We start from the raw sequence: 27,742 nt of genomic DNA, 5'->3' as shown, positions 1-27,742 counted from the left end.
CTCAAATTTTTAATTTTTAAGTTATTAATTTTTTGTAAAATAAAAGAAAACATATCGTTCAATCAACCTTGGTTGCATAGTAACTATTTTATCTCTCTGTTTTTCCATTTTCAGGAATCCTTTGTTAGCGCAATTTGATTTTTCTATTTTTTGAAATAAATTTTTAGGTTATAAATAAGTTTTAAATAAAAAATAAAAAAAATTCTAACTTTTCTATTTCGGGAGGATAACAGAAATTAAATCTCTCCCATTCGCGCCCTGAACGCGCTCTCTATTCGACCCCCGCGGGCTTGGAATTCGCCGAGAAGATGACCATGTTCGGGAAGCCGCCGCCGCTTTCTCCGGCGGTGGTTTCATGCCCTCTCTCAGCCTACTACGCAGTTCGCCGATCCCTCTTCCGCCTCCCCCGCCAGAGTAAGTAGTACCGCACGCTCTTTTCTCCTTATCACGCTTCTTCTGTACGCTTGAATGGGGAGTTAGGGTTTTGAAGAACCGTAAGTGGTTAATTACTGAAGTGTTTGGATGCTGAGTTTTGAAGTTCAGATTATACCATCTAACATGATTGTTTCGATCTTATCTTGTATTTCTGTGTACAGAATATCCAAGCGGGAAGTTTGAGACTTGTGTTCTGTTCTGCAGAGAGTCGGGGCACCCAGTCTTTGCTTCCTGTGGCATTGAAGCAGATGAACAATGCCTTGGCATCACATGATGGAAAAATCAGTGTCCTTGTTGATGGTGTTAACGTGACTAATGTAGGCAGCGCTCCTTGAGTTTTTTTCTGCTTTTTCCCTCTTGATTTCGGTTTTCTAAGAAAGATGTTCAGACAATTTCTTGATTTGTGAACCTTGACTAGGTGACTCTGTTGGGTTCGTCTCCAATAGAGCTGAAAGAATACTAATGCTACTTTTTCCCTTGACAAGGGGCCAGCGCAGATTGACTGTGATAGATGGTGACATTTAACAGATTTTTTTCTCTTATTCTATGGTATGACTTCCATCTGAGTGTTAATGTTAGTTGATGCTACTCGTCTAGTTCTTATCTTCAAGTTCTCTTTTTGCAGGATCAATGAACAGCTAGACACCAATGAGATGGAAGGAATCCTGTAAGATTTCTTCTGAAGCGTTGTTATTCTTGAATAGATAGTTGAATATATCATATTCATTATGTTCTGTTCCCTGCTCATTTTGGCATTTGGAATAGCTACTATCTCATTGTAGTGTAGTCTATCAGACCAATGTAATTCTAATGACCTGTATGTGTGAGTTGCATAGTATTTCTGTCGTCAAGGGTTAATAGAAGCAGAGTGGAACTCTGCTAGGTAGTATTTTTTGGGGGATGTTGAAAAATTTAGCATGATTCAACATTGGGAATTGAGATTAGTCAACTTATTCCCATATGATACTAAAAGCACATCAATATGAGATTGGCAATTTAGATTCGTCGATGCATATGCAAATCACATCACATAGTTCCACAAAAGCTTTCTGCTTCTTTTAAGAGGCTCCTCTGATAAATGGATCTCACATACGTACAAACATCAGTCTGGCATATCCTCAATTCTCGCATCATTCATTTCACATCTAACTTATGATGCTGAAACTGTGACACGGATTCTTTTTCTTTTGCAGCATTTGTCAATGAAAAGTTCTGCAAGGACCCGAAGCAAGCCACAGCTGATGATTTCCTCTTTATGGGGTTCGGGAATCCTGGAAACGCAGCAAATCCTCTCGGATCAAAAGATACACAGGCTTTTGTCGAGCAATTTCCAGGACTCAATTCTCTTGGAACATCCATGGCTCGCATTGACTTCGCTCCCAGTGGCCTAAAACCTCCACCCTCGTGGCTCCAAGGTTCTGGCCGTGGTGGAGGGCATGCTACTTGTTGGCTTTGTCACGTCCAACCAATTAACAACACTCTCTTCACCAAGGTCCTGTACAAGGGGGACGTGTTTGTGTTCCCTATTGGTCTTATCCACTGAAGCTCTCACCCATCTCCGCTGAAGCTCTCACCAAGGCCTTCCAAGTGGACCAGAAGGTTGTTGACTAATGACTACCTCCAGGCGCAGTTTTGGTATGACAACAACTAAATGGGTTTATCATAAGTTTCACAGAATAGAGGAATCATCAGACTTACAAGATTAATATTATTTCCATTGGCGGTTGCTTTAGATACATAAGTAAACTATGTACCTCGTGTATGACCGATTTCGAAAGGAAGATTGTTCTCTCTCTCTCTCTCTCTCTCTCTCTCTCTCTCTCTCATGATGCGATGCGGACAACCGGATTCATGCCTCAACCAAACGTGTGTGAAATCAGGGTGCAATAACATTAAGCTATATAGAATTCGAAACTTGGAAGCATGTTATCTAACGTTAAATATTACCTTCAAGATGTGTGATCTGGAAAGGGCATCAGCAAAAGAATGTGCTACGCTAACAAACAGTCTGATTTCATATAGTCCTGCTATTGGGTTGAGAGAGTGTTTGAAGAAATCGCCGGGGTGATCATTTACAAGTACTGCCTCTGGTGGCCAAAAAGGAAAACGAACAGCTTTGATTTCATCGTTATCCTGGAAGAAGAAGTTGCTGTATAATACGCCATTGTCCTTAAGGTACTCACTTCAATTTTGATAAATTGCAGTTGATGACATTAGCCTTTCTTTATGACTTGTATGGCCAAAAGAAAAGCCTTTCCTTCCTGCAGTCATTTCCCATCTACAGTCGAAAACACGTCAATTCAGATGGATAATTATTTCCAAGACTGTCGCGGCTTACAATAAATGTGTATGAATGGACACAGTCAAAACCTTGAATTAGATATGTGTTGCATTGATCTCTTTAGTGAAGCAATCAGTATTATCATCTCGAAAAGACCATCACTGGATGTAGCAGGGGAATGCAGAGACACGAATGCGCTACTGTTTATAAACTGATTCTGACAATTACAGAAAACAAACTTAGGACAATTCATGGAGATGGATATGAGTCTGATCAAAATTGTTGTGGAATTCCTGCTAACTATGCCGAGGAAAATTTCTAGATTACAAGCCAAGAAGGGCCAGCAGACAGAACAGAACATTGGCATTCGATAACATATGTAAATTCAAGAAAAACAACATTAACAACCCCGAGCCAAACCCCAAAAGGAATACTCAAGAACTGTCAAGAGTGAAAAGACGAATGTTAGCTTAAAGTGAAATGATTGTTTGCGTTTGGTGCATGGAATTGGGTTCGGTTCTCAGATAACTCACATGTTATAAGTCTCAACTATCCCCTCCATTGGTGTTTATACCATCCACTATTTTTGAATAACCATGCATGTTATTGAGTTGATGGTATATTTCTAATTTTACTTTGAAATTGAAATGACTATTTCTTGATTTGATGTCACTGTTACATGGCGACTGCATCAGTATTTCACTGAAGGAGCCATTGAGTTGTTTTCTGAGCTTAAAGATCGTTCTGGCATGAAATTAAGTGGATCTCTTTCGGTTAGCGTACTTAGCTCCTGTGCCATTGTGGGAGCCTCTGAAGAAGGAAACTAGGTTCATAAGTACACAGATGAGAATGGCATCGGTTACGAACTCGAGCCAGGCCTCTGAAAGATGTGACAACTTGGAGTGCAATGATGTCTTGCATCTGAGGAAGACTGTGAAGGAAAACAAAGTAGTTGCAGTTTCTGCTTGGAGTTTCATTTAGATGTATGGGAATGTCCATAAACTTGTTTTTGGTGATCCTGCCACGTGTGCTTTGTTGATGTAATCGTGAAGGAGCAGCAGAGCAAGAAGGAGAAGCATGGTGGTGGTTGAGGATGAAGATGTTAAGATGATGAAGTCGGGAATGCTAGTTGGGTTTAATTCAAGGAGAGTGAAGCGGGTGCCGGGAGCGGACGTGAGCGGCATTAGTGCTGTGTTCATTAACCACTTGTTCAAATTTGAGTCGGTCAATCGGCATTTGTTGAATTGTGTTTATGGCCAAGTTCCACACTTACTGGAATGCTTGGTTCTTTCGAAAGTTTTAATCATGCGCTAATGACCGACTTCATGTTTTCACCTCAGTTAATGTGCCTTTTGACTGGCACACCTAATATGATGCATAGCTCAGTGCCAAAACCTTCTGTAAGGAATGCCCAAGGACTTCAAAGTCCTGAATCCCTTTCCTAAAATGTCATCTGGGCATCATTCCTTTCTTCCAGAAACCGAACTTACCTGGTTAACCCTGGTTCAATTAGATTTTGACCACTCGAAGATTCAGCAGACTGAACCTAGACAGGACAATGTTTAATGCATTGAACTACTCATGCTAATTCCGTCTTTTTAAACGATGATAAAGACTGAAACGAAATGGATGGATTGCTCCTGTCCCCCAAGTCATGCTATTTTAGAGGATGTAGTTCTGCTGTGATCGTGATTACTTGCTTATTATCGGTTCTGGAGGTCAAACAGATGACTCTGAAGCTTGTTGACCTAGACACTTCACCAAATTAGGCCATTGGCAGTCAAAATGAATTTTTCGTTTCCAGTGTACTGCTGGCATAGTGCTATTCCTGCATACTCAGGATTAGTGACAAGACTTGTCTCACCATTTTGTTGAATGCAGGGCCATGTTCGAGTCGAGGAACAACAACTAATTTTGCACATCGAAGTTGAAGTGTCTAACTTTATACTGCAATTGAATGATAATCTATTGGGTGACTGTTTTAGTACATCATATATACCCCTCTATGGCCAGTAGATCTTTCTATGATAAATCTTGACTTCAGGTAAAAGCTAAGTGAACTCGATAAGGAAAATGTTTCTGTAATAAATCTCGCTCCGGTCCAACACCTGGAAGTGCATTGCAAGCAACAGAATGGGTCAAATTTTCTAATTCAACATGGAACCACATCAGAAACCAGAGATTATTTTCTTCATGAATGTAAGAAGCAAATGTTTCTGAGACATGGAGATCGACCATTTCAACAAACTGTGAAGCAGCATCTTTTTGTTATTTATGCAGTAAGTAGTTCCAAAGTAATCACAGCAAATTACTTAATCCGTCGGAAAAAAAAAAAAAAAACTTTCAAACTAAGACTAACTACTCTGGATCTTCTGCTTCTACTTTGGTACGACACAGAGGACACGAATCGTTCCTCTCCAGCCACTTGACGATGCATCTGCTGTGAAAGAGATGCGAACACGGTATCTCCATCACTTTATCTGCCCCATTCAGTTCCTCTAAACAAATACAACAGCATCCGCCACCGTCCGGGACAGAGCAGCTCTTCCGGTCGAGCTTTTCAATGGTGCTTCTGGAGACGCCCCGCACGACTTGATCGGGATCTGACTCGTATCCTCCAAAGGAGACTTCCTCAACGTCTTCCATTTCGACTTCCTCTGTAGTGGCCAAATTCAAACTGATGTTCATGTCGAACTGTTGATGGCCATGATCCGATCCCCGTAATGCAGTAAGCATAATACGTCTTATAAGATCAGCCTGAAAGCTGCTACCAACGTCCAAAGCATCGAGAACTCTCTTCAAGTGCGTTTCGCAGAGGGATTGCCATGGTAGGATGCAGAGTGGCATCTCAAGCGACTGACTCGACTCAGAAAGTGTAGTGTCTTGAAGATCTATCGGCACTCCCACTTGATCGACGAAGACTAGCAGATGTTGCCACTTGACCGAGAAGTTGAAGACGGCGGTCGGAACGCCAGAAAAATTGGAATTTCTTCTCTCCAGGCTCAATCTATATCCGCAGTAGACTGGTTCCATGCTATTGCTACCAAGAGTGGGTTGAAGAGGATTTCACAGGTAATGCTGAAATTCCAATCACGAGAAAGCCCAAGAAGTTTCTTTGCAAAATCTTCTGGAAATATAGGACAAAACGGACCGGACAAGAAGCTGCACAACAGAAAATCCGAGAATTGAACGAACCAAAAAATTGAAGCTACTCCCTCCTACGAACAGAGCAATCTGCTTGGAGACCGAGAATGGGTGAAATCTGGGATTTCTGCAGAAGAGGAAATCCTCTCTGGAGATGACAAACAATTGCAATACGATGTAGCCGTTGGTGTGTGGTCTTAAGAAGCGAACTGAAGTTTCCTGTTTCGCGGGACAAGGTGGTTCTTGGCGGTGAATTCAAAAGACGATGTAGCCGTTGGCTTGTGGTCTTTAGGAAGCGAACTGAATTTAAACGAGCGTGCTATGCACGTGCCGCTGCTTACTTTCTTTTCTTTAAAACTATTCCTTTCTCTAAAATTAGTGGAATAATATAATAAATCGCAACATAAGAGTGAAATAATTTCACCAACAGAAATTCGATGTACAATGACTAAAAAAATAATATAAAAAAATATCTGGTTAACTGTACATTGAAGATATTTCACATTTTTCGTGTGATCCAACCCCAACTTAAGACTTGAAATTTCTCATTCTAAAGCAATTATTTTTAATAAAACACAATAACACACTTTTTACATGATAAAAAGAAAAAATTGCTGGACTCAAATGCGCAAAGTTGTCTAAACAACTAACTCTAGGATGAATATTCATCTAAAATCTATCAAAATGAATCAAACCGCATCATGTAGATTATTCGATCGACTTGCTATTGCTTCTCATTGGAGAGTGTAATTAACATGATACGTCATTTTCTTTGCTTCTAACGTTCGATCTATTGACAAGGTAAAATAAGTTATAAACACATTATAACGAATTTAGCACGGATCAAATACTGTAATGATCCTTAATCATTTCATGGTTAAGTGGCCCGGATTATGTGCACTTGGAGTTCCTATCATGTATGTATTAGATAACTCGGTCTATACGAACCTGGAAACCATAAAACAACAACACTAATAGTGAAAGAAGGAAGTCAAGTAGTGTCGAGCCAAATACAACTACTGTCTATAAGAATTAACAAAATGAAATTAATCAGTAGCAATCAAATTTTTAGTTTTTAAGTTATTAATTAATCAATAGCAATCGACCTCGTGTTGTTGAGGGGAGCGCATAATAACTATTTTATTTCTCTCTTTTTTTCCTCTAATTTCGGGAATCCTTAGATAACACAATTTGATTTTTTTTATTTCTGAAATAAATTTTTAGGTTAAAAATAAGTTTTAAATAGAAATAATTTACTTTTCTATTTCCAGAGGATAACAGAAATAAATTCTCTCCCGGTCGCGCCGTGAGCGCGCTCTCCATTCGACCACCGCGGGGCTTGGAATTCGCAGCATCCAAAGAAGATGGCCATGTTCGGGAAGCCAATTTGGCGGCGGTGCCGCCGCTTTCTCCGGCGGTGGTTTCATGCCCGTTCTCTCTCCACTACGCAGTTCGCCGATCCCTCTTCCGCCTCGCCCGCCAGAGTAAGTAGTACCGCACGCTCTTTGCTCCTTATCACGCTTCTTCTGTATCGTCAACCGATTGTCTGGCTCGGGTGACCATGTCCTGTTTTGGCGAGAGATTGAAGCGGGATTAGGCGTTTGGGAAAAATTAACTGTCTGTCCATCTCTTTCTGATTCAATTCCATGAGGTTGTGCTATCACACCTGCGAGTTGCTTCCTTCTGAGTCGTGGTGCGGATGGAACGGGGAGTTAGGGTTTTGAAGAACCGTAAGTGGTTAATTACGAGTGGAATTCTATTGCCAACCGCAAACGTTCCTCTTTTGTTGTTTGGACTATAAAATTGAGGTTTAACTATAAAATTGATTCCCTAGACCAACACTGTTGTTCAATGGCCAATATGGGAAATTTCCTCGGCCAGGTCGATTCGCCCAGATTCATATTGGCCTCCATATTCACCAAAGAGTTTGCAATGGAAGGATTCAAACCCATTCTCTTAGTTTTCTCCACACCACCCTCAAATCATTCAAGCGATTTTAACAAGTTTGTCAGGATGATAATGGACTCACATTGAAATGCTTGATTCACGCACTTTGTTATCTCTCGATTGGGATGATGTTTTGCATCTGAAGAAGACTATGAAGGAAAGCAAAGTAGTCGCAGTTTCTGCTTGGAGTTTCATATAGATTGTTGGGAATGTCCATAAATTTGTTGTTGCTGATCCTGCCACGCGTGCTCCCAGACTTAGTGGACTTTCTTGATGGAATCGTGGGGGAGCAGCAGACCAAGAAGGACAATGATGTTGGTGGTGGAAGCTGTGGAGGATGATGATGTTAAGATGATGAAGTCAGGAATACCAGTTGGGTTTGATTCAACGAGAGGGAAGCTGGTGCCGGGAGCGGATGTGAGTGCCATTACAGCTGTTACGCAGAAGCAGCCTAGACAGTACATAAACGGGAGAGGAGGGTTTATGGCCATTGCTAGGGAATAAGGAACGAATAGCTGGATTTGAGAAGACTTCCAGGTATTTATCTTGATCTTTATAGTTTATGCTTGTCGTTCTGTTTAATAATTGTAATGACTTCCTCGACTATCTTAGCTAATTCCTGTATCGAATGGTCTTTCATTTTGTGATCTTTGGTCCTTCTTGTTAGAAACTTAGATATCTAGAGAAAGCTGTACAAGTTGTGTTTATTTTGGCAGGTTCTCTATGCTATGTTTGGATGGAATAATGTGAAAAGAACAGAAGGATGAAAATAATGGTGGATAAAGCACATTCTTTGTTGTCTGACATCCATCCCCCACATAATCAAGGACAACAATACCAAGCTCTAGAAGCAGGGATATGAACTCCATTATGAGTGTAAAACTGCAACTGGCACTGATTGAATAATATAGAGTAGACGTGCAGAAGTTAAATTGAAGAAAATTGACTGACCAAGAGGGCAGTTTCTTTCTTGTATTACAAGTCATACAGTTTAGAAGGGATTTAAAGGTCCGCTGGAGGGTGTCTGGTTGAAAATATCTGATTTATGGCATCGGATGTCTTTCGGGTTCAAAATTGTTCTGGTCGTCTTGCTGCTCTATGGCTTCATTATGGTTGCAGCCATTTCCTTTTCCCAGGATGTGTATGTTGTTTAGTTCAAGCCCTGAAATGCAGCTGACTGGACTGTGTTTTAGAATTTATGTCCTGTGGCTCCATATTGTTGGAGTTCATCTTTTCTGAGCAACACCTTTGTCTATATAGAAATCGTGGTTTTCTCATTAACCACTTGTTCAAATTTGAGTCGGTGAATCGGCATGTTGAAGTGTGTTTATTGCCAACTTTCATACTTACTGGAATGCTTGGTTTTGTCGAAAATTTGAGTCTTGCACTAATGACTGACTTCATGTTTTCTCCTCAGTAAATGTGGATTTTGACTCAAACCTAATATGATGCATAGCTCAGTGCCAAAACCTTCTACAAGGAATGCACAAGGACTTCAAAGTCCTGAATCCCTTTTTTAAAATGTCATCCGGGCGTCATTTCCTTTCTTCCAGAAACCGAACTAACCTGGTTAACCCTGGTTCAATTAGATCTTGACCACTCAAAAATTCAACAGTCTGAACCTGGACAGGACAATGTTTAACAAGTTGAACTGCTTGTGCCATTTCTGTCCTTTTAAACCCTGACAAAAACCGAGACGAATTTGCTTTTCCCCCATATGCTGCATATCATTGGATGGAGTGCTCCTTTTCCCAAGTCATGCTATTTTAAAGGATATATTTCTGCTGCGATCGTGATTACTTGCTTATTATCGATTCTGGAGGTCAAACAGATGACCCTGAAGTTTGTTGAACTAGACACTTACACCAAATTAGGCCATTGGCAGTCAAAATGAATTTTTCTCTTCCAATGTACTTTTCGTCTTGCAGTGTACTGCTGGCATGGTATCACGCGATTAGATTTTTTTTTTTGTTTACAATTTTTTCATTTTATATATTTTGTTCTTATTTTTTTTTCAATTTACAATAAAACAAGAAAGGATACATATTTAATAAATTAGACATAATCCATTTTACAAAGAAAGTAAAATATGGGACTGTCAAAATTAGGTGTCAACAGCTGGTAGCCCTCTCTTTAATTCCTAAGAAGTTGTGACCTGTTTAACTTTGTCCTTGTACCTTCCTATTTACTCCAAATGGGGAAGGTTTTAACTTCGGAGATCAAGATGAAGTGATCTGTGTTACTTTGTCCTTTAATTGCTATGAAGATGTGACCTGTGTAACATTAGTTGTTCCATATGCACCAAGCACTAGCTACCTTATCGGAGAGAAACTCCAGAGAGTAAGGAACTTTAGAGATCAAGAAATTGCGGGAGATGTGAAGTCAGGTTCGAACTCACGAATTCGATTCGTGTGATGACCGAACTTCTGATCTACTTGTAGCGCGTTGTCTACCACACCACATACCCATGTGGATTGAAGCGGCACGCTGATCCTCTTCCTGCCCTTTTTAAATTATCAAAGAAAATAAACATAGAAGAATAATTTCAAGGTTTTTTTTTTTTTTTTGGGGCACCGCCATTTTTTTTTCCTGTGCGAAGTCCGGCCCGCCAAAGTTCGGACACAGGCTCTACTCAGTGTGACACACCCGATTGCTTACTACATTAAGAACCGAAACCGCCACGGCCACCACTGCCACGGCTACCACTGCCACGGCTACCACCACCACGGTGCGCCATCAACCCAGCCATTGGGAGAGAAGAGAGAGAGAGAGTGACGGAGGGAGAGGCGACGGAAGTCTTGGGTATAGTGAAAGAACCTTTGCTAGAGGAACCTGCACAGAACAAAGAGCAAGGAATGAGGGCGTTGAAAAAAGAAGAAGAAAGAAAGCAGATGAAGAGGGTGGACGACGAAGCAAAGCTCAGAGAAGCTTTGTTGTAATCAGCAATGGAGGAAAAGGAGAGAGAGGGGGACAGAGTAGAGAAAATGTGTGTTCAGTTGGAGGGTGAATCCCAAGTTCGTCCCTTCTCAGGCAGATCCGACGCTCTGCTTCGACCTTTGACCAATGGGTCTGGAGAGTCTAGTTCGGCCCCGGTGCCATTCCAGGGCCAAGGTGTCGCACGATTTCGATTCACGGGTGTTTCCGCTCCTCCCGGAGCATGGCCGTTCCAGCCTCAAGTGCCGCTCCACTTCCACCCACGGGTGTTTCCGCTCCTCCAGGACATGGTTCATCCTTCATATAAATATCGAGCTACATGAATAATTGAATGTTAGTGTGTGCAAAGTACGAGTACGACACTACTTATCATTACTCAGGATGAGGTTTTGGTTCAACTTGTACCCAGGAATTATTGTCTTCCCTATTCGTATCTTGGATTTTGTTTGGCTTAACCTGATAATTATTACTCAGATTTACAAAGCTGCCGGCTTTGTGGGAGCCACGTAGCCCGGCGGAAGCGGGCACCGCAACAAGCACCCGGGGTTGCTATGCATTAGCTGCTCCCTGATCTTCCAAGGTTCCTTATAAGAGTGGCAACTTCATGGAGATGCCCGCATAGCTAGAGGTGGCCATTTGGAACCGTGGGCCCGGAACTGGCCCGTTGACCGGGCCCACGGTTCCATAATTTTGGGAACCGGCCCGGAACCGCCTATTCCGACCCGTTATTTATTATTTAAAAAAAAAAATATGGTGGGGAAAAGAGCCATTGGGCTCTTTGCCCCATGCCCCCTTCCCCCCTCGCGGCCCCACCCACCCCCCACCACAGGCCCCAACGGCTCTTTGGGCTTTTGGCCCAAAGAGCCGTTGCACATGCACATGCAACGGCCAATTTGGCCGTTGCCTAAAAAAAATGTGAATTATTTTTAATTTTTCCCTATAAATACCTATCCTCTCTCTTTCATTTTTCTCACAAATCCTCTCAACAATTCTCTCAAATTCTCTCAAATCCTCTCAATTCGCTCAATTTTCTCAATCTCGCCTCAATTCTCTTAATCAGATTTCCGATCAATTCTCTAAAAATTGGCAAGTTGAAGCGAAAATGCCGACAAGGGTAAGATGACTATGGGAGATTTCGAGTATCCCATTCCCGAATATGATCCTCGTGAGTATGCATGTTGGGAAGATAACGACGATAATATCAATTATGTCCCGATTCCGAACGTCGAGTACATCCCAACACAAGAAAGTCGTTATCTTTCCACCGGTGTCGAAGAAATGTCAACAGCAAATGAGCCGGAACGGAAGGGCCGAGATAATACATCCGACTTGTGGCTACACTTCAACAAGGTACGTGATAAAGACGAAGATAAGTATAATATAAAATGTAAATATTGTTCGCAAACATATAAATTTACGAAAGGAGACGGCTACGGAACATTCCGTCGACATCGACGAAAAAAACATCCAACGCAAGCGGAGATGGACAATACGCAACAACAAATTTCCGGGTACGCCACTTCTAATCCTCATCTTTTATTTCGTTACACCGATGCACTTTATAAACAACATTAGCTGAATATGTTGTCCTTGATCATGCTCCGTTTAATACTGGTGAAAATTTTAATATGAAATATTTGATAAATACTGCGTTGGTTCCGCAAGCACCAACTATTTCAAAAAGTACTCTTAAATGCGAAGTTTTTCATCTTTATAAAAAAAAGAAAAAAAAATCTTTAGCAAAATTTTTTGCGGAATTCAATGGACGTGTGCATATAGGTAGCAATATTTGGAGTGATCCTTGGCAAATTCATTTTTATATGGGTGCCACGTGTCGTGGATATGTGACGATTGAACCATTCAAAAAAGACTTATTGCATTTCGAGTTTTTGATGAAAGACATTCGGCTCATAATATTTACAAAATAATTAGGCAAGTTTTAGAAGAATATAATTTGATAAATAAAGTATTTTCAATTGATTTTGATAATGCCGTCGCAAATACCGCTTCTATTCCCGAATTAGAAAATATTTGCAAACCCACTTTTGACGGAAATTTTTTTCACATTAGATGTGCTTGCCATGTTATAAATTTATGTGTACAATATGGTTTACGAACTCTTGACACTTCACTCGCCCCAATAAAGGGTGCAATTAAATTTTTATAAAGTCGTCCCCATTTTATGAAATCATGGGAAAAATTTTGTAAACAACATGGGAGAAGGGCAAGAAGATTTCCAAAAGATATTCCGACTCGTTGGAATTCTACGTACGAGTTACTTCGGCAAACTTTTGATTACAAAGATTTATTATGTATGTTTATTTCACAAAATATTCCCGAAATTACTTTACTTCCGCAACATTAAGACGTTTGCAAAAAAAATTTAGATTTTTTGAAAATTTTTAATGATGCTACTAAGACTTTATCTGGTATTTATTATTCTACTATGCATTTATTTTTAATAGAGTGTGTTAATATTGGTAGTGTTTTTAGTGAATATGAAAATGATACTGAATTAGCTCGAACTATTTTAGTAATGCGAGAAAAATGGATGCATTATTATTTGCAAATTCATCGTCTATTTAGTTGATATTGTTTTTTTATCCACGTATTAAATTAGACGATTTACTAGATTATTTGAATGTGTATTATCATGATTGTTTACATTTGGAAGATTCAATATATATTTCAAATATACAAGGAGATGTTAAAGAATTTATAGTAGTATTATATGGAGAATTTTGTAGTAGATATGTTTTAAGTGATTACGGATCTTTATATTCTATTGCCTCACGTAGCGAAGGTGGTAGTTCACTTAGTAGATGGTATAATATGCTCAAGAGTAGGCAAAAAAAAAAAAAGGACAACATGTAGTATTTCTGAATTAGAAAAATATTTAATCACTTAATTTGAGTTTCATGATGCGGAACATAGTACAGATTTCGAAATCCTAAAGTGGTGGAAGTCACCAAATCGATTACCCAGTTCTCGCTCTCATCGCTCGCCAGATATTAGCAACCCTTCTTCAACGGTTGCGGTTGAACAAGCATTTAGTGTTGGAGGATTAGTTTTGGACTCTCGCCGTTCAAGATTAAGCTCGGAGTCTGTGGAAGCTCAAGCTTGTGTCGACGATTGGACGAGGGCGAAATTTCGACACCAAGAGCTGGATCGAGAACACGAATTTTTTAGCGAGGATTGTGGAGATACCACCGCCACGGGGTACCGTAATGGGTAGTGATGATTAACGATGATGTAAGTTGGGGTTATCAAAGGTAAAAGAACTACATGGGCTTTGATTTTTCTATCCCCAAGAAGATATGTAAGCGTTTAATGATAATTCATTAAGTTCAAGCTCATTCCTCCTCTCTTTTTTTTTTCCTCACATTTTATTATAATGTACAATTTGATTATATTTTATATTTTATAATTTATTATGTTTATTTTATTATTTATTATTTTAAAAATTAAAATTAAAAAAGGAATTGGCCTGGGAACCGGCCCAGAACCGCCGGTTCCAAACCGGAACCAGAACCGGCCCGGAACCAGTATTTTCAACGGTCGATTCTGGTTCCACCTTTTTGTGGAACCGGAACCGCCGGTTCTCGAACCCGAACCGCCGGTTCCCGAACCGTAACCAGCAGTTCCACAGAACCGGCCATCTCTATGCATAGCACTTCTCCTCCTTGTTTCTTGGAATGAGCCGCTCCTTGTTGTTTGGGACACCGCTACCTGATGATCTCTTCCTCTCTGCACAAACAACAATTGTGGTACCTCATCTGTCCTGTAAAGCATGAGCATGACGCACCTTTTAAACTCATCCCGCAACTGTGAAGAGCTTTTATTAACAGATGTTGGCAAAAAGGCATCATTGGAGATGGTGTGAAATCCTTTTGCAAGAATTTGACTTATCATTGGCACTTAAATCACTTGTGAGATCACGAGAAGATGCAGCGAGAACTTAGGCCTTCCTAAATGCATGTCATTTCGATCGTTAGAATGTTTAAAAAGAGTATGTCAATGTTCGGGATGACATGCTAAAAATTCGTTGATACGATGAGGAATCTTTCTCTAATTCATGGCTGCTCAAGCCTGAAGGACCATCAATAGAGTATCATTGGGTGAGCAAAAGGGCGGGACAGTGGGTCTGCACTTGTGCTACATTTGTTCTGTAAAAAGTATGTTTAACAGTTGCGTCGAAGACCCAACGTATCATCATGAATTTAATAGTAAGTTTCTGTCATTTCCACTTTACTCTCAAGAAATTTTTACCATTGTTGCGACCTAAAATTTAGGCTAACGGATTATCAGGTCAATTAAATTAACCAACCTAATTCGGACCCTTCCAAGTCCTATTGAATCGCAACTTAGGTTTATTCATAAAAAAATATTCAATTGGAGCCGCCACTAATCATTTACGGAAAGTTGATAAAAAACCTTAATAAAATAGAGAGAGAATTATTTTATTTCTGCGCACTAGAGAAAAATGGGTTAGGGGACTTGGTTACATTAATTAAAAAAATTAATGCCCTTTCGGTACCAATTTCATAAAAAATCCTTTTTGATTGATCAATGTGATTTGAATGATTTTGATCTTTATGAAAAATATGCAATATGAGACCATATATTATGCCCCAAGAGGATGATTTTTTTTGTATTTTTGGTAATAAAAGAAAACATTCAAAAGCAATCAAAAATCTGAACAAAATTAAACAAAAATGCCCATAATATACCTTTAATTTCTGATTTTTCTAAAAATCCTCTCATTTCCAAAGATCCGGGCTAGAGTGAGATTTTATTCGCTGCATCCTCGAAGATTCGAACTAGTATGCGGATATGTATATAGAAAAACATCCCTTTTTCCGAAGGGCAAAATACGAATTTCTATATTAAATCACCACCCCATTCCACGAGATCGTGACTAAGGCGTGTGATTTATTTTTCTGATGGGTCTAGGCACATAGGGGAGCATATATTATGGGCATGTTTGTTTAAAATTGTGCAAATTTTATAACAACCGAAACAAACAAGCACGACAAAAATAAAAAAAAAAATGAAAATCAATTGAGCTTGAAATCTCGCAAACTAGAGGGGCGGCCGAAATTATGAGATTGGGGATCTACCTTTCCTCATCTAAACGTTTGATCCAATTTTAATTTGAAAGAATTATCTTTAAGATAGGAAAAATTATTTCAGATATTTCTCAAAAGATATGGATATCACCCAATTAAATCGAACCTTATCTCTAATCAGATAACACTTAGGACAATTGCCAAAGATAGGATAAGATAGCATTCAAATAAAATCCAAATCGTCTTGCATGTGCTAGAGATAACGATCAAGGTCAAAAGCTTATTTGTAACAAATGTAAATATTATCCAATGACCTCAAATATTATTGCTAACAATCCAATATCATCATAAGATCACAAAATAAGTCCAATCAAATATGGATACGTTTCCTCCCCCCAACACATTCGTCCTTAAGATCGAAGAGCTCATCCGCATTACGTCAAAACTCTATCTATCACGTAAGATAATGACATTTCAAACCCGGAACTATCCACCACCACACATGACAGGTTCAGCCATGACGTGCATGTATGTCAAGAAACTCCAGCGTGCTTATCTCATCTTAGAAAATTCATTAGACAATTTTTCGAGGAAAGATATTTTCATTTAATCTCATCTATTCTCTAAAAAAAAATAGATTCGTCCAATTTCATGATCAAGTTGAGTTTAGTAAAAAAAGTCAGAATCATGACAAATCAATTTGCGATTCCAACATAGAAGAGATTGAATTCCTTTAATTGCAAAATCGTGAATGTTCAAAGGAACCTAAAGACAACATGCAAGTTATCACATAAACAAGCATGGATAAGCACTCAAAGTTTAAGATTAGTTACCTTTTAAAGACAGATTTTCCAGCAAGCACTTGAGCTGTGATTTTCACCCAAAACGACCTCCTCTACACCAGATTTGTGCTCTGAATAGCCAAATAAGCTAGCACAGGAATGCAACTTCATTAGACAATGAATACGGATCAAAGTAAAGTCAAATTATTGCCTGGACAGAGCTGATTTCTGTGTTGAACAGAATTGGACAGCAGTTGGGGCGATCTGGTTTTCGACGTCTTGAACTATGACGAACGTTGGGACTGCTAAGGGGCGAAGCACCAGATTGTAACGGCTGAGCGATGGTGGATCAGCGAACCAAAGTAGTCACAGGAATATTGGGATGGTGGTGGACAACAACGGAGTAAGGGCGGCTCGTGTGTGACGGAGCTACGGCTAGGGGATCACTTCGACCATGAGGGAGACAATCGAACCTTCAATCTCTCCAAGCAACTCTCCAATTTCTGCTGCAAATCAATAATGGCCAACCCCCATTGACGTGAGCTAGGGGTTCCTTATATAGACTTCGAACTACTAGTCCTATTTGGAATAGGACTCCCTTAAAACCGTTAGATTTGTAATGCTAGTCGAAGTATGAGCCATTGGATCGTGAGTTCCCGCATCTATTAAACTCTTTGTTATTTTCAGCTAAGTAGAGATAGAGTTTTAACTTTTTGGGAACTCACTAAGATCCTAGACTAATTTTGAAATTTTAAAGAATCCTAGCTCTACTTCATCAAAACTTCGGCCAGGGCATGTGATAGATGGATTCGGCTGAGCAATCATGTTCGTGGGCTTTGAGATGCAATTAGGCATGATTGGACTTCAATTAAAAAATAAAGGCCCTATAAAATAAACTAAATCAAGGTCTAAACCCACATGCAACTTTCGGCTCCTTCATGGACTAGCTCCATCAGATTTTCTGATTAGACTATAGGCTTGTCTTGCATTCTTAAACTCAACTAAGGCTTTTCTAAGTAATGGACATTTAACTGAAAGCCTTAATTAAATAATTAAGCTCACATAGACTAAGATAAAATTGAAAATAAGTCTACTTAGCTCATTAAAATGCAGCACACTCCCCATGCCTTGGTCGCAATTTTTCAGACCAAGTTCAATTCAACCGCCTATCAAAATTAAGCTCGCTTAACTCACCTCTGACCTTAAATGCAATGACCGACAGAAAATAAATATGCAATGCATGAGAAATTATTTTTTGTGTGAGAATTATGACTAACTCTCATTTTATGAAGTAACTAAATGACTTTCTAAAAATCAAAATTTAGGTGTCAACAACCATCTTTTCTTTTCAGTTTGCCAAAAGGCCCAGAGAGGCAAAAGCTCGGCACCGCACCGGCTCATGCAACCACGGGGGCCGTGCCTAGGCAGGCCTCACTAGCGGTCGCGCAACCCCTGCTGCCTAGTCGGTGGTGGATACGGGGGATTTACGTTTTACGCTGCTCTATTTTATTTTTTTCCCTCCTAATTTTATCTTCTCAGATTTCAGAAGAAGATAGTTTCTCCAAGCGCAAACCGCTCCTCGGCGGCCAAAACCTCCATGTAAATACAAGCGATGATTCCTTGGCGAGAGAAAGACAATGGAGGGGTCAAAAAGGAGGGAAAAAGAAGGTCACTTCCTACTAAATGCAAAAACATTGGCAGGGCTCATATGTAGGACAGTTTACGGTAGCTGTACATTTTCCTAGCACTGTCTCTAACATGTTGATCCCACAATTGTTTGCTAAGACCCAAATGCTGCAAAAAAGAAGAGGCGAAAGCTCTACGCAAATCCTTTAACCACAATTAGCCGGATTGACTGTAATTTACCTATTCTAGATTCTACAGCGCTTGTTGCGTTAGAGGGGAGTTTGCTGTAAGAATGCTATAATAGCTATGGCAGATATGGCGATGACCGTGATCATGGGGGCAAGTGCCGTTCCAGCGTCACTTCCGTATGTGGAGCCATAGTTGATGCCGTTGGAGGGATATCCCCAAATGCTGGTTCCGGGCACGGTTCCGCTCGATCCCTGTCCTGGGTACCAATAGCTTCCATCTCCGCCACTCGTCCCGGGATTCATCACGGTCCCGCCGCTTGACCCTCCGGGAGTGGTAGGGTTCGTCACAACCCCCCCGCCGCTTGACCCAGGAGTGGTGGGATTCGTCACGATTCCTCCGCCACTTGACCCGGGAGTGGTGGGGTTTGTCACGACCCCCCCGCCGCTTGACCCGGGAGGGGGATTCGTCACTGTCCCGGCATCGCTCCTGCTGAGTAGACAGAAGAAACAGAAACCAGCGAAGGAAAACTAAAATGATCGTAATAGCTCTAGTTGTACAAATGCTAAATGTTGAACCAGGCACCGGGATTTACCTCTGTGCAACTAAGACACCAGCACCCGCAGTGAGCAGATCGATGAAGTTTGCCGACAATGGCGACATGCTAGAGGCCTCAGCATACTGGGGGCTGATGTCCGCACCGGAGGTCACAAAGTAAGCGCCGTTCACCATCAGATCGCCTTCCGATCTCCAATTCCATTTCCTCCACTCGCTCTCATCTGTGTCCATTCGCTTCGTCACCTATTTCCTCCAATACATGTAAGTAATAATCGGGCGTAACACAGCAAAGATACCGATCATCTGAGCTTCTTCTACCGAACTCAACGCGACGACAGTTCAAAGCAACTACCAGATTTGTTACATACATTTTAACTTGATGTTTCCTTAGCTTTTACAAACATGAAAGTAGCACCCGGTAAAAAGCTCATGTGCCACAACCTGTTTCACTAACTAACCAGATTGAAGGAGGCTAATTATGCAGGTGCTGCATCATTCAATTAATGCAGATCATATGTTTTTAAGTTTACCTGCTTGTTGATATCGTCCTGCGGCGCGATATACCGATTCCCCTGACTATTAATGGTCGGACCGGCGCTCCCTCCGACAGCATACATACCCCACTGTGTGTAGTCATTGTTCACCACGTGAAAGTATCCGAACCGGCACCGCGGCATCCTCTCCGTTAGGTCTTCGCCAAAGTGGTTGAACGCAACAGTCACTTGCATCCCCGAGTCGGCCGTGAAATCGTCACTGTGGCCCAGCAGCATCACCTTATCGTGGTGGGTGAATACGTTGTTGGATATCGTGACTGCTGTAGATCCTTCGGTGACGTCGATCAGACCGTCCGTGCAATACGACAGGGCACAATGGTCGATCCAGATTTTTGACGACGCGAGAATGGATATCCCGTCGCCGTCCGATTTTCCCCTCGCGGAAACTTGCGTCGGGCTGATCCGGATCTTGGCATCGTCGGAAGGCTTGCAGTGGTGAATGTGCACATTGTGGACGATGATGTTGGTGACGGCGTCGATGATCAAACAACCGCGACCTGTTATCTCCACATTGGCGCCTCGGCCGTCGATGGTCTTGAAACTGCTGATAAGAAGCTCATACTTGAGATTGATTACCATATTACCTAGGTGGGAAAAAGGAAAAATGTTGAACCAGTTTAGCAGGTAAAGTACCACTTGATCTGAACATAGAAAACAGAGCACATAATGGACAATTCCCCTGAAGCATGCACTTGAAACATGTATAAATGACATGGGCAATCTCGATTGTGGATGACATTGCCAGTTCATTACCAGAGAAGACGATCCAGAGGGGTCCGGCTTGGATGACACCGTACCGGAGCGTGCCGGGGGGCGGGTTCTCCGGGTCTGGGTCGGACGGGTCCGTCACGACGTAGACGTTGCCCCCCCTGCCGCCGAGTGCCTCGCGGCCGAACCCGATCGCGCAGTCGGCTAGGTGCTCACGGTTCGACTCCCAGTTCGGGTCGCACCGCCAGCAGTCGTCGATGGGATTGCCCGTCAAGCACTGGTCCTTTACGTGGACCGCAAGGAGCTGCCTTCTGGCGACGGATTCGTTCACCCTTCTGCACGAAAATTGCTCGCCTTCAGATTCCAAGGACTGATTCGAAATCTAATCTCCTTTGCCAATTGCAAATTCGAAATGCAGCAAAATTATTACTGCCGGATGAAAGTGTTTCATGTAGAGTGACACTCCGTCAGCATGACACGTTAGCGCGCCAAAAGTTAAGGGTACTCTGCTCAGCTCTTGCCAAGTGAGCAATGTCCCGAAGCCGCCACGTGTTTTCCGCCCATCGACACCTGTCCTGTGATAATCCGACGAACGTGGTGCCTAGAATGCACCCAGAAAATTCGGAATAAAACAAACAAGACGGGAATTTTTTTTGCTGGTTGGTTTTTACCAGCCACTTCCCCGTTTCTTTTTCTCGCTTCAGTTTCTGTCAGCACTTCAGAGAGAAACCGGTTTACCTGTTCACATCGTGGACGACAGCGTCTGGCTTGGGATGCTGATGCGGGTGGACCAAGACTTTGGAAGGACAAGTTGCACTGAGACTGAGTGCGTGGAGAGAGAAGGAACAGCATAAAAGGACAATGCAGGGGCAAGTAATCCTCAGCATCATCCTCGGAGGGACAACGACCAGCTCCTTGACTCCCTCCTCCTCCCACTCACTCTGTCCTATCGTTTTTCTTCTTCCCTTCCAGGAAAAGACTCGGACAACCAGCCCCAGTTAAGGTTGAGATTGTAGCTTTCCGACGAGAGTGATTGACACTCGTATATAACGAGTGTAAAAGAGGGTTTCTTTATGCGTGATTTGAGATGAGTGGAGAAAGAATAACGAAGGATTACTGAGTAGAGTGTTTGCTTTTTCTTATATTTTTCATACCCTTTATGGCTTTTACTTTTTCTTTTTTTCAGGGAGAGGGAGATAGGATTCTTTTCCTGGAAACTGAAGCATTGTATATTCTTGTTCTTGTGGATCAAACTTGCCAGGTTAAGATAGATTGCTTTTTGATGTTTTCCTTCTCTTTTGATTGAGCTTGAGGAAACTCTGCAGGGCTGAGAAGAGAAAGGAAATCTCTCAGTTTCTTCTCTCTTTTGTATATTACAGCTTTGATTCAGTTTCCTAACTCTTTTGAGGCTGGCCATCCGCCGCTGAACTAGCTCAGGCCCCCTGCAAAAATTGCATCTTCCTTTCTTTCACAGGGCAATAAGGAAGAATCCCCATAGGGCTCTCTCTCTCTCTCTCTCTCTCTCTCTATATATATATATATATATATGCTTTGTTTCAGCTCATAAACTTTGCTTTAGGTTAAGAATATCGTTGCCTCCGGGAGAAGAGAATTGACTATGTAACCGTCTTTTGATGACAGTAAGACTTAGCAGTCTATTTTGAATCAAAAAAATAAAATAAAATAATAATATATAATTAAAAATTGATGTGGAGTTTATTATTTTAAGAATTTGTGATTCGCAACATACTTATTATTTTCACATTGATCTAATGACTATTATGCTAGTAAAATCCACGAAAGAAAAAAGCAGCAAGAGTTGACAAAGAGTTAAAAGGATTCACGGATAAGCTTATTGGACTATGTGGTCCACGAAGATAACCTTGTCAAAAGGAAAAAGTTATTTATGGTGCTTTATAAAGTATAAAGATTTTGTTGATGGGTATCCAAAATACAATCTAGATATAATTAAGATTCTCCCTTCTCACATTTTTTCAATTGAGTTCATTAGCCGAAAATCGCCGACGTGGATGCCAACCGTCCTACGTGACACGACACATGGACAATTTAAAATAACATTTTAATATATTTTTGAATTATTTACTTTCCTTTTATTTGCCTTTTCTTCATTTTTCTTTTCTTCGTCACTTTTTTTCACTGTGGCCGGTAAGGGCCCTATTGACCCTCGTTGGCCACAAAAAAAAAAAGTGAACAAAAAGTGAGGAAGAAAAGAAAAAAATAAAAAATTCAAAAAAATATTATCAAAAATTATTTACGTCAATATCGATAGGCATTCATATCGACTATTTCAAATCAAGATTAAGGTGGTGCCTTACATAAATACGTAGATACTAGAATTGTATGCAAGAATTGATATTACTAGGCGATTCGTATTGACGGGTGCTTTTAGGACATTATTTTAAGCATATTAGTACGGAGTAATTCGATCTTCAAAGCGGCAAATTTGATATATATATCCACAGTAAAATGATTGATATACTAAAAGTCGTAAATTTTTTTTAATTAATCATTTAATAAGTGATCCAACAGCACTCAAAAGATGAGATCCTATTGGTTTAAATTCCAATAAAGGTGGGATCCACTTCGAGGACTTTAAGGCAGCCAGTGCGGGGCTCGAGCAAAGGTCAGGTTCAATTGTCCTCTTGGGATCGGAGGCGGCCCCCAAAATTTCAAACCTCAAGAGGAAGAAAGGGGACGGGCTCGACTTTAGAAATCACCTTTTGACACCGATCTGAGTCCCATTTCCTCCTTTCCTCCGTCTCAGGCTCCAATCTTTAGTCTCGTAAAATCCATGTCTGACGCGACGACAGATTAAAAGGAGGGCAAAGCCCCTTTGATTGGTAAATCGTGAGACGATTCTGTTCGAAAGTTTTGAAGCAATCCGAGTCACGGTTCGCACGGATGTTCTGGAGATTTTGTCTCTCTTTCGTCGCTAATCGTGGCATGTCCGAGGCTAGTTGAGCACGGGTAATGTATTATTATAATTGCGTTAATTCAATCATAAACTCTTCTTTTTCTTTTTCCTTTTTTTATAAATTCAGTCCTAAGCTTTTTACATTTATGTCAATTCAGTGCCAACCCTTTTGTATTTGTGTCATTCAAGACATCCGATCAATTTTAATCAGAAATCGCCACATTTGGGCGAGGCTGATCTCACAGTTGTTTTTTTTTTTTTTTGGGTGTCGAGCCTCGCCATGGCTGCAAGGATGAGCTTCGCCTAAGGCCGGCGAGTCGTCGGACCTCGGCAACCTGTTGGAGGAAGAAGAAAATAGGGAAAAAAAGAAAAATTAAAAATAAATAAGAAATAAATAAAATATTAAAATATTACTAAAAATTGCCACGTCAGCGCCACATCGGTGATTTCCGGCCAAAATTGGTATGATGTACTGAATTGGCACAAATGGAACAAGTTAAGGATTGAATTGGCCCCCAAAAAAAGATTTTGGACTAAATTAGCACAATTACAATAGGCTTAAGACTTTTTTAGTAGTTCTCCCCGATGCGAAAGTATCCGATAACAAATTTCTAAATCTTATTTCTTGTAATTTAAGACCTTCGAAATGGTTCTGTATTTTAGAAAACATAAAAATATGAATGGATGCTCATTTCTTGAAACTGAGGCCAATTTGGAAGAGCAGACGAATCTTTTAAGTTTGGTCATTTGCGATGGTTTTCGAAAATTTTAGCGGTGTATATAAGTTTATATCTAGCTCTCAAATTTGGTGTTCTCTTTTCAATTTCATCCTCAATTATGATTGCATATGGAATGTTAATTCAGCGGCGTATCTTCAGTGTCTTTCCCTCGAAGGGAACCGCTGGGCCCTGGCTCGACATATGCATGAATGAATAAAACTTTTTTGGAGGATAAGTCCAATCTTTAGTCGCCGCAATTTCCTCTTCTTTTTATCCTTTTTGAATCGCCGATGGATTAAAGCATAAGGAAAAGGAGTATATTTAAATAAATAATAGGAAGAAACATAGGAGCCCAAAAATAATAAAAATTGAAAAATTAAAGGTTAGCAACTTATACTTGCGCCCGAATGCCAAGGCAGCTCAAGAGGGATGGAAAATTAAAGCGATTTCATTAAAAAAGAAAGTATAAATAAAGCTTTGTGTATGTTGTTTGAATGTATAAAGCTTGATTTGCACAACTAAGACTGACAAAAGTATGATTAGTACTAAAGACTGCTAATTGAGTATTCTAACAAATGGGTTTTTTAGTTAAAAGGGCCGATTTAAATACCCAATAGAATCCTTTTGCTATATCGATTTAAATGTACTTAGTATAATTCAATTGCTTATTGAGCACATATATGTTACTCCTCTTTGTTTAAATCCTGATATCATAGAGTGAAATAATGGTCGGAATAGGAAATTACAAAGTGGATTTACGAAATGTTGGTCTATAGAAAAATGACTCCCCCACAATAAGGGTTGAAAAATACCTCATGTTACTTTGCTATAGGGTTTATGTGCTCTTTATAAATATGATGTAGCTCTTCATCTATTTGTTTGAGACGTCGGATTGGATATTCAAACATAGTATCAAAGCCAGATTTAGCCCCAGTCATCAATATTTTGAACCTTTCTAAGCTAAACTTTTATGTTGGATAAACAACAATGATGATGATGACATCAAGAAAATTCACGAAGAACAACCCATAAGGACTTATAGGATCTCTTTCGACTAGAAGATTCAATTCAATTGAAATAAGATCTCATTTTGGCAATTTATTTTCGTGGATAACATCATAATGCAAACCCTTAAGTAAGGGCAATTGGTTTCGAGTTGAACCGATTCCCACCCTACAACCGCAAAATACCCTTGAAGGGCCAGTTCCACCAATTGAGAATTGGTAAGCACCCATTGATTTCTAGACCCACTTGAGAACCAGACCACTAGTCCGGTCCGGTGTGGTCTGGTTCTTGGTGGGACCATGGAATCAGCCATGCCTTTCAAGACTCTCCAATCTTCACCACAAGTATGCCTTAAACCTGAAAATATACATGTTTTAAGAACCAGAAAATATGCTTTACATCTGAAAATATGCATGTTCCCAGAACCTGCAATATATAAACACAATTAAATCTGCAAGAGCCGCATGATATAAACCTGCAAGTCCATTTCCAAAAATCTAGAAAGTGACTCACAAATCTAGAAATATGACTAGGGCCTCTTTCCAAAAATCTGGAAATGGACACCTTCATCACAGCTTGAAGGTGAGAGCTACTGATAGAGGGTCGGAGGCCGGATGTGAGAGGCGACCGAGAGCGAGAGAGTTGAGTCTTGAGAGGATTCGTGAAAGAGAAGAGAGCGAGATGAGGCGTCCATGAGCGTCATTCACCGAGTGAGATTGCCAAATTAGGGTTTTTAAAATTCTTTATAAAAATTAAAATCTATATATATACCGAACCTGTCCGAGTGGGCGGTTCCACACCTAGAATCAGGAACTAGTTCGGTACTGACCGGTCTAATAAATTAGAATTGGGAACCGGCCAAACCGACCGATTTTTTAGAATTCGGAACCGGACCGATACTCACCGATCTAATAAATTAGAATCGAGAACAGCCCAAACTGGCCGATTTTGGATAGTCCGGCGCTTTCCAATTTCTTTTTTTTTTTTTTTTTGCACACCCCTACCCTTAGTTCCATCAATCTCTACGAATGCAAGCTAACCGTTTCTGACAATGTGTGTTTGGGAAAAAAGGAACCACGCCTGGAAGGCATGCCTCATGCCTCCAATGTCATTCTCGATTAAAATAAAGAATCTATCGTCTCTAAATCAATTGCTCGACTAGTGACAAATTAGTTGATCTCTTGAGAATTTGTTAATTCCACTGCACATGGAGAATATTTATTATTTCGACTATTAACAACCTTTATTGTCTGAACAAAAAAAAAAAAAAACCTTCATCGGGTCACATTTATTATTTTTTCATCTAGTTAAACGTTTCAAATCGATTATTTTTTCCGATATCTTACTCTCGCAAAATTTATGTGACATGGCTAATTCATTACGAGTCTACAATCTCATGGAATATCATTATCCACCGCCCTCCAACGCATGAAATGATTAATCATGACCATAATACGGTAGGAAGTTTTTTTCACATGAGATCTTAGGACAATGTCAAGAAACATGTCAAAAACGAACTAGATTACGAAATAATAAACTAAGTCAATATACAATTTTCCACTTCAACATATCTCCTTGAACGGGATTAAGGATTTAGGTATTGATTTATTATGCAAGTATTATTAAATTTTTAATTATAAAAATTATCTTTGGACGAAAATACCCCGAATTGAGGTACTGGCGGCAAAGATAGTAGTGAGTTAGAGACTAAATTGGTCATTTTATGGCATTGCTTGAGTCAAAATTTACGCTGAAGATTCTTTTGATATTGAGGATAATAGCCTCAAATAAATCAAAATCCATGGGGCTCAACTATCTAAGTAAAACTACTGGGGGATTGCCTAGTGGCCATTCTTTTTATTTGGGAATAGGGACATGGAAGTTTCAAATCCTCACCTTCAGAAGGAGTAGGGTGGGGACGCGTAAGGAAGGAATAGGGTTTTGCAATCTGCATACGGCACATACCATACACAGCGTGGCTTGTATAGTAAAATGGGATAGGATGGAACCAGACAAAAAGAAAAAACTATCAAAATAAGGATGCTTTACTTCTAAAACAGCCAACAATCTTTTACCCTTGAATTTCTTAGGGGAAATTCCCTTTTAAGGGCGTGAAAAAAACAAAATTACCAAATTCGCATATAAAACCACAAATGGAAGGCATTTAAGGCAGATTTTCATTGGATGACTTTCCTTGACTTGACGAGTTGGCCATTTTGCCAGCCCCCAAAAGTAGAGTCCATCAAAGACAATTAGGCAATCTTAATTAATCTCCAGAAATACACTCTACCAAATGAAACTAATTTCCATAAAATCTCGTTGGCGCCAGAGAAAAAGGGCAAGACATCCAATCAAAGAGCACAATCAAGGAAAGAACGGATCATATTAATCCATTTTCTTGAAGGGGCACGAGCCCTAAAAGTTAGCCGAGAAAAATCACTCTATAAGCCAAGAAAAATCACTCCATCTAGGATTAAATTGCAAGGCCAAGAAGTGCCCCATGGAAATGGATTGGACCTTGTGCTTTCCCAAGATCTGCTTGCTCTTGCTCCCGGTGTTGGCGTTGGCGCTCGCGAATGGAGTCCAATCCCATTCACAAGTGAAGGTCTTTGACGTGACAAGCTTCGGCGCGGTCGCCGACGGGAAGACCGACGATAGCAAGGTAAAGAATCGGGAAACCACCTCGCCGGGTGCATCGATCCCGATTATCATTTTGGGGCAAATGAAAGGAACGGATGGATTAGGCGCGGACGAAACTTGGAATGGCTTATTCGCATCAAAATGCGATCAGACCCTCGAGTGCAAAGTTTTCCTTAATTTTTTTTTTTTGAAGTGATTATAATTTTTTTTTTCCTTTTC

The 27,742-nt window shown here is 40.5% G+C and overlaps 1 protein-coding gene and 2 long non-coding RNA genes across 4 annotated transcripts; 1 reads left to right on the top strand and 2 right to left on the bottom strand.

The window, feature by feature from the left end:
* The first annotated feature begins 287 nt into the window (after nucleotides 1–287).
* Nucleotides 288–11,363, top strand: LOC125314938. Its single transcript, XR_007198275.1, has 3 exons — nucleotides 288–414; nucleotides 1,061–1,102; nucleotides 11,252–11,363. It is a non-coding gene; the product is annotated as an uncharacterized LOC125314938 (long non-coding RNA).
* LOC125314939 lies at nucleotides 11,255–27,491 on the bottom strand. Its single transcript, XR_007198276.1, has 3 exons — nucleotides 27,481–27,491; nucleotides 14,416–14,658; nucleotides 11,255–11,363 (listed from the first exon to the last, which is right to left on the bottom strand). It is a non-coding gene; the product is annotated as an uncharacterized LOC125314939 (long non-coding RNA).
* On the bottom strand, nucleotides 18,248–21,300 carry LOC115756236 (probable pectate lyase 5). Of its 2 annotated transcripts, none has more exons than XM_048278394.1 (5): nucleotides 20,963–21,300; nucleotides 20,270–20,559; nucleotides 19,493–20,157; nucleotides 19,000–19,205; nucleotides 18,248–18,893 (listed from the first exon to the last, which is right to left on the bottom strand). In XM_048278394.1, exons 1-5 carry the CDS (start codon nucleotides 21,112–21,114, stop codon nucleotides 18,488–18,490), a joined length of 1,719 nt encoding a protein of 572 aa, XP_048134351.1. In that variant the 5' UTR covers nucleotides 21,115–21,300; the 3' UTR covers nucleotides 18,248–18,487. The 2 variants fall into 2 exon arrangements, with proteins under 2 accessions (XP_048134351.1, XP_048134352.1); XM_048278395.1 differs by having other exon boundaries at nucleotides 18,248–18,896; nucleotides 19,493–20,100; nucleotides 20,963–21,297.
* Nucleotides 27,492–27,742: the final 251 nt, after the last annotated feature.

This window comes from Rhodamnia argentea, chromosome 4 (genome assembly GCF_020921035.1).
Source record: "Rhodamnia argentea isolate NSW1041297 chromosome 4, ASM2092103v1, whole genome shotgun sequence".
Classification (NCBI taxonomy): Eukaryota; Viridiplantae; Streptophyta; class Magnoliopsida; order Myrtales; family Myrtaceae; genus Rhodamnia; species Rhodamnia argentea.
Note: the sequence above shows the minus strand (reverse complement) of the source record. Positions and strands in the feature narration are given on the sequence as shown.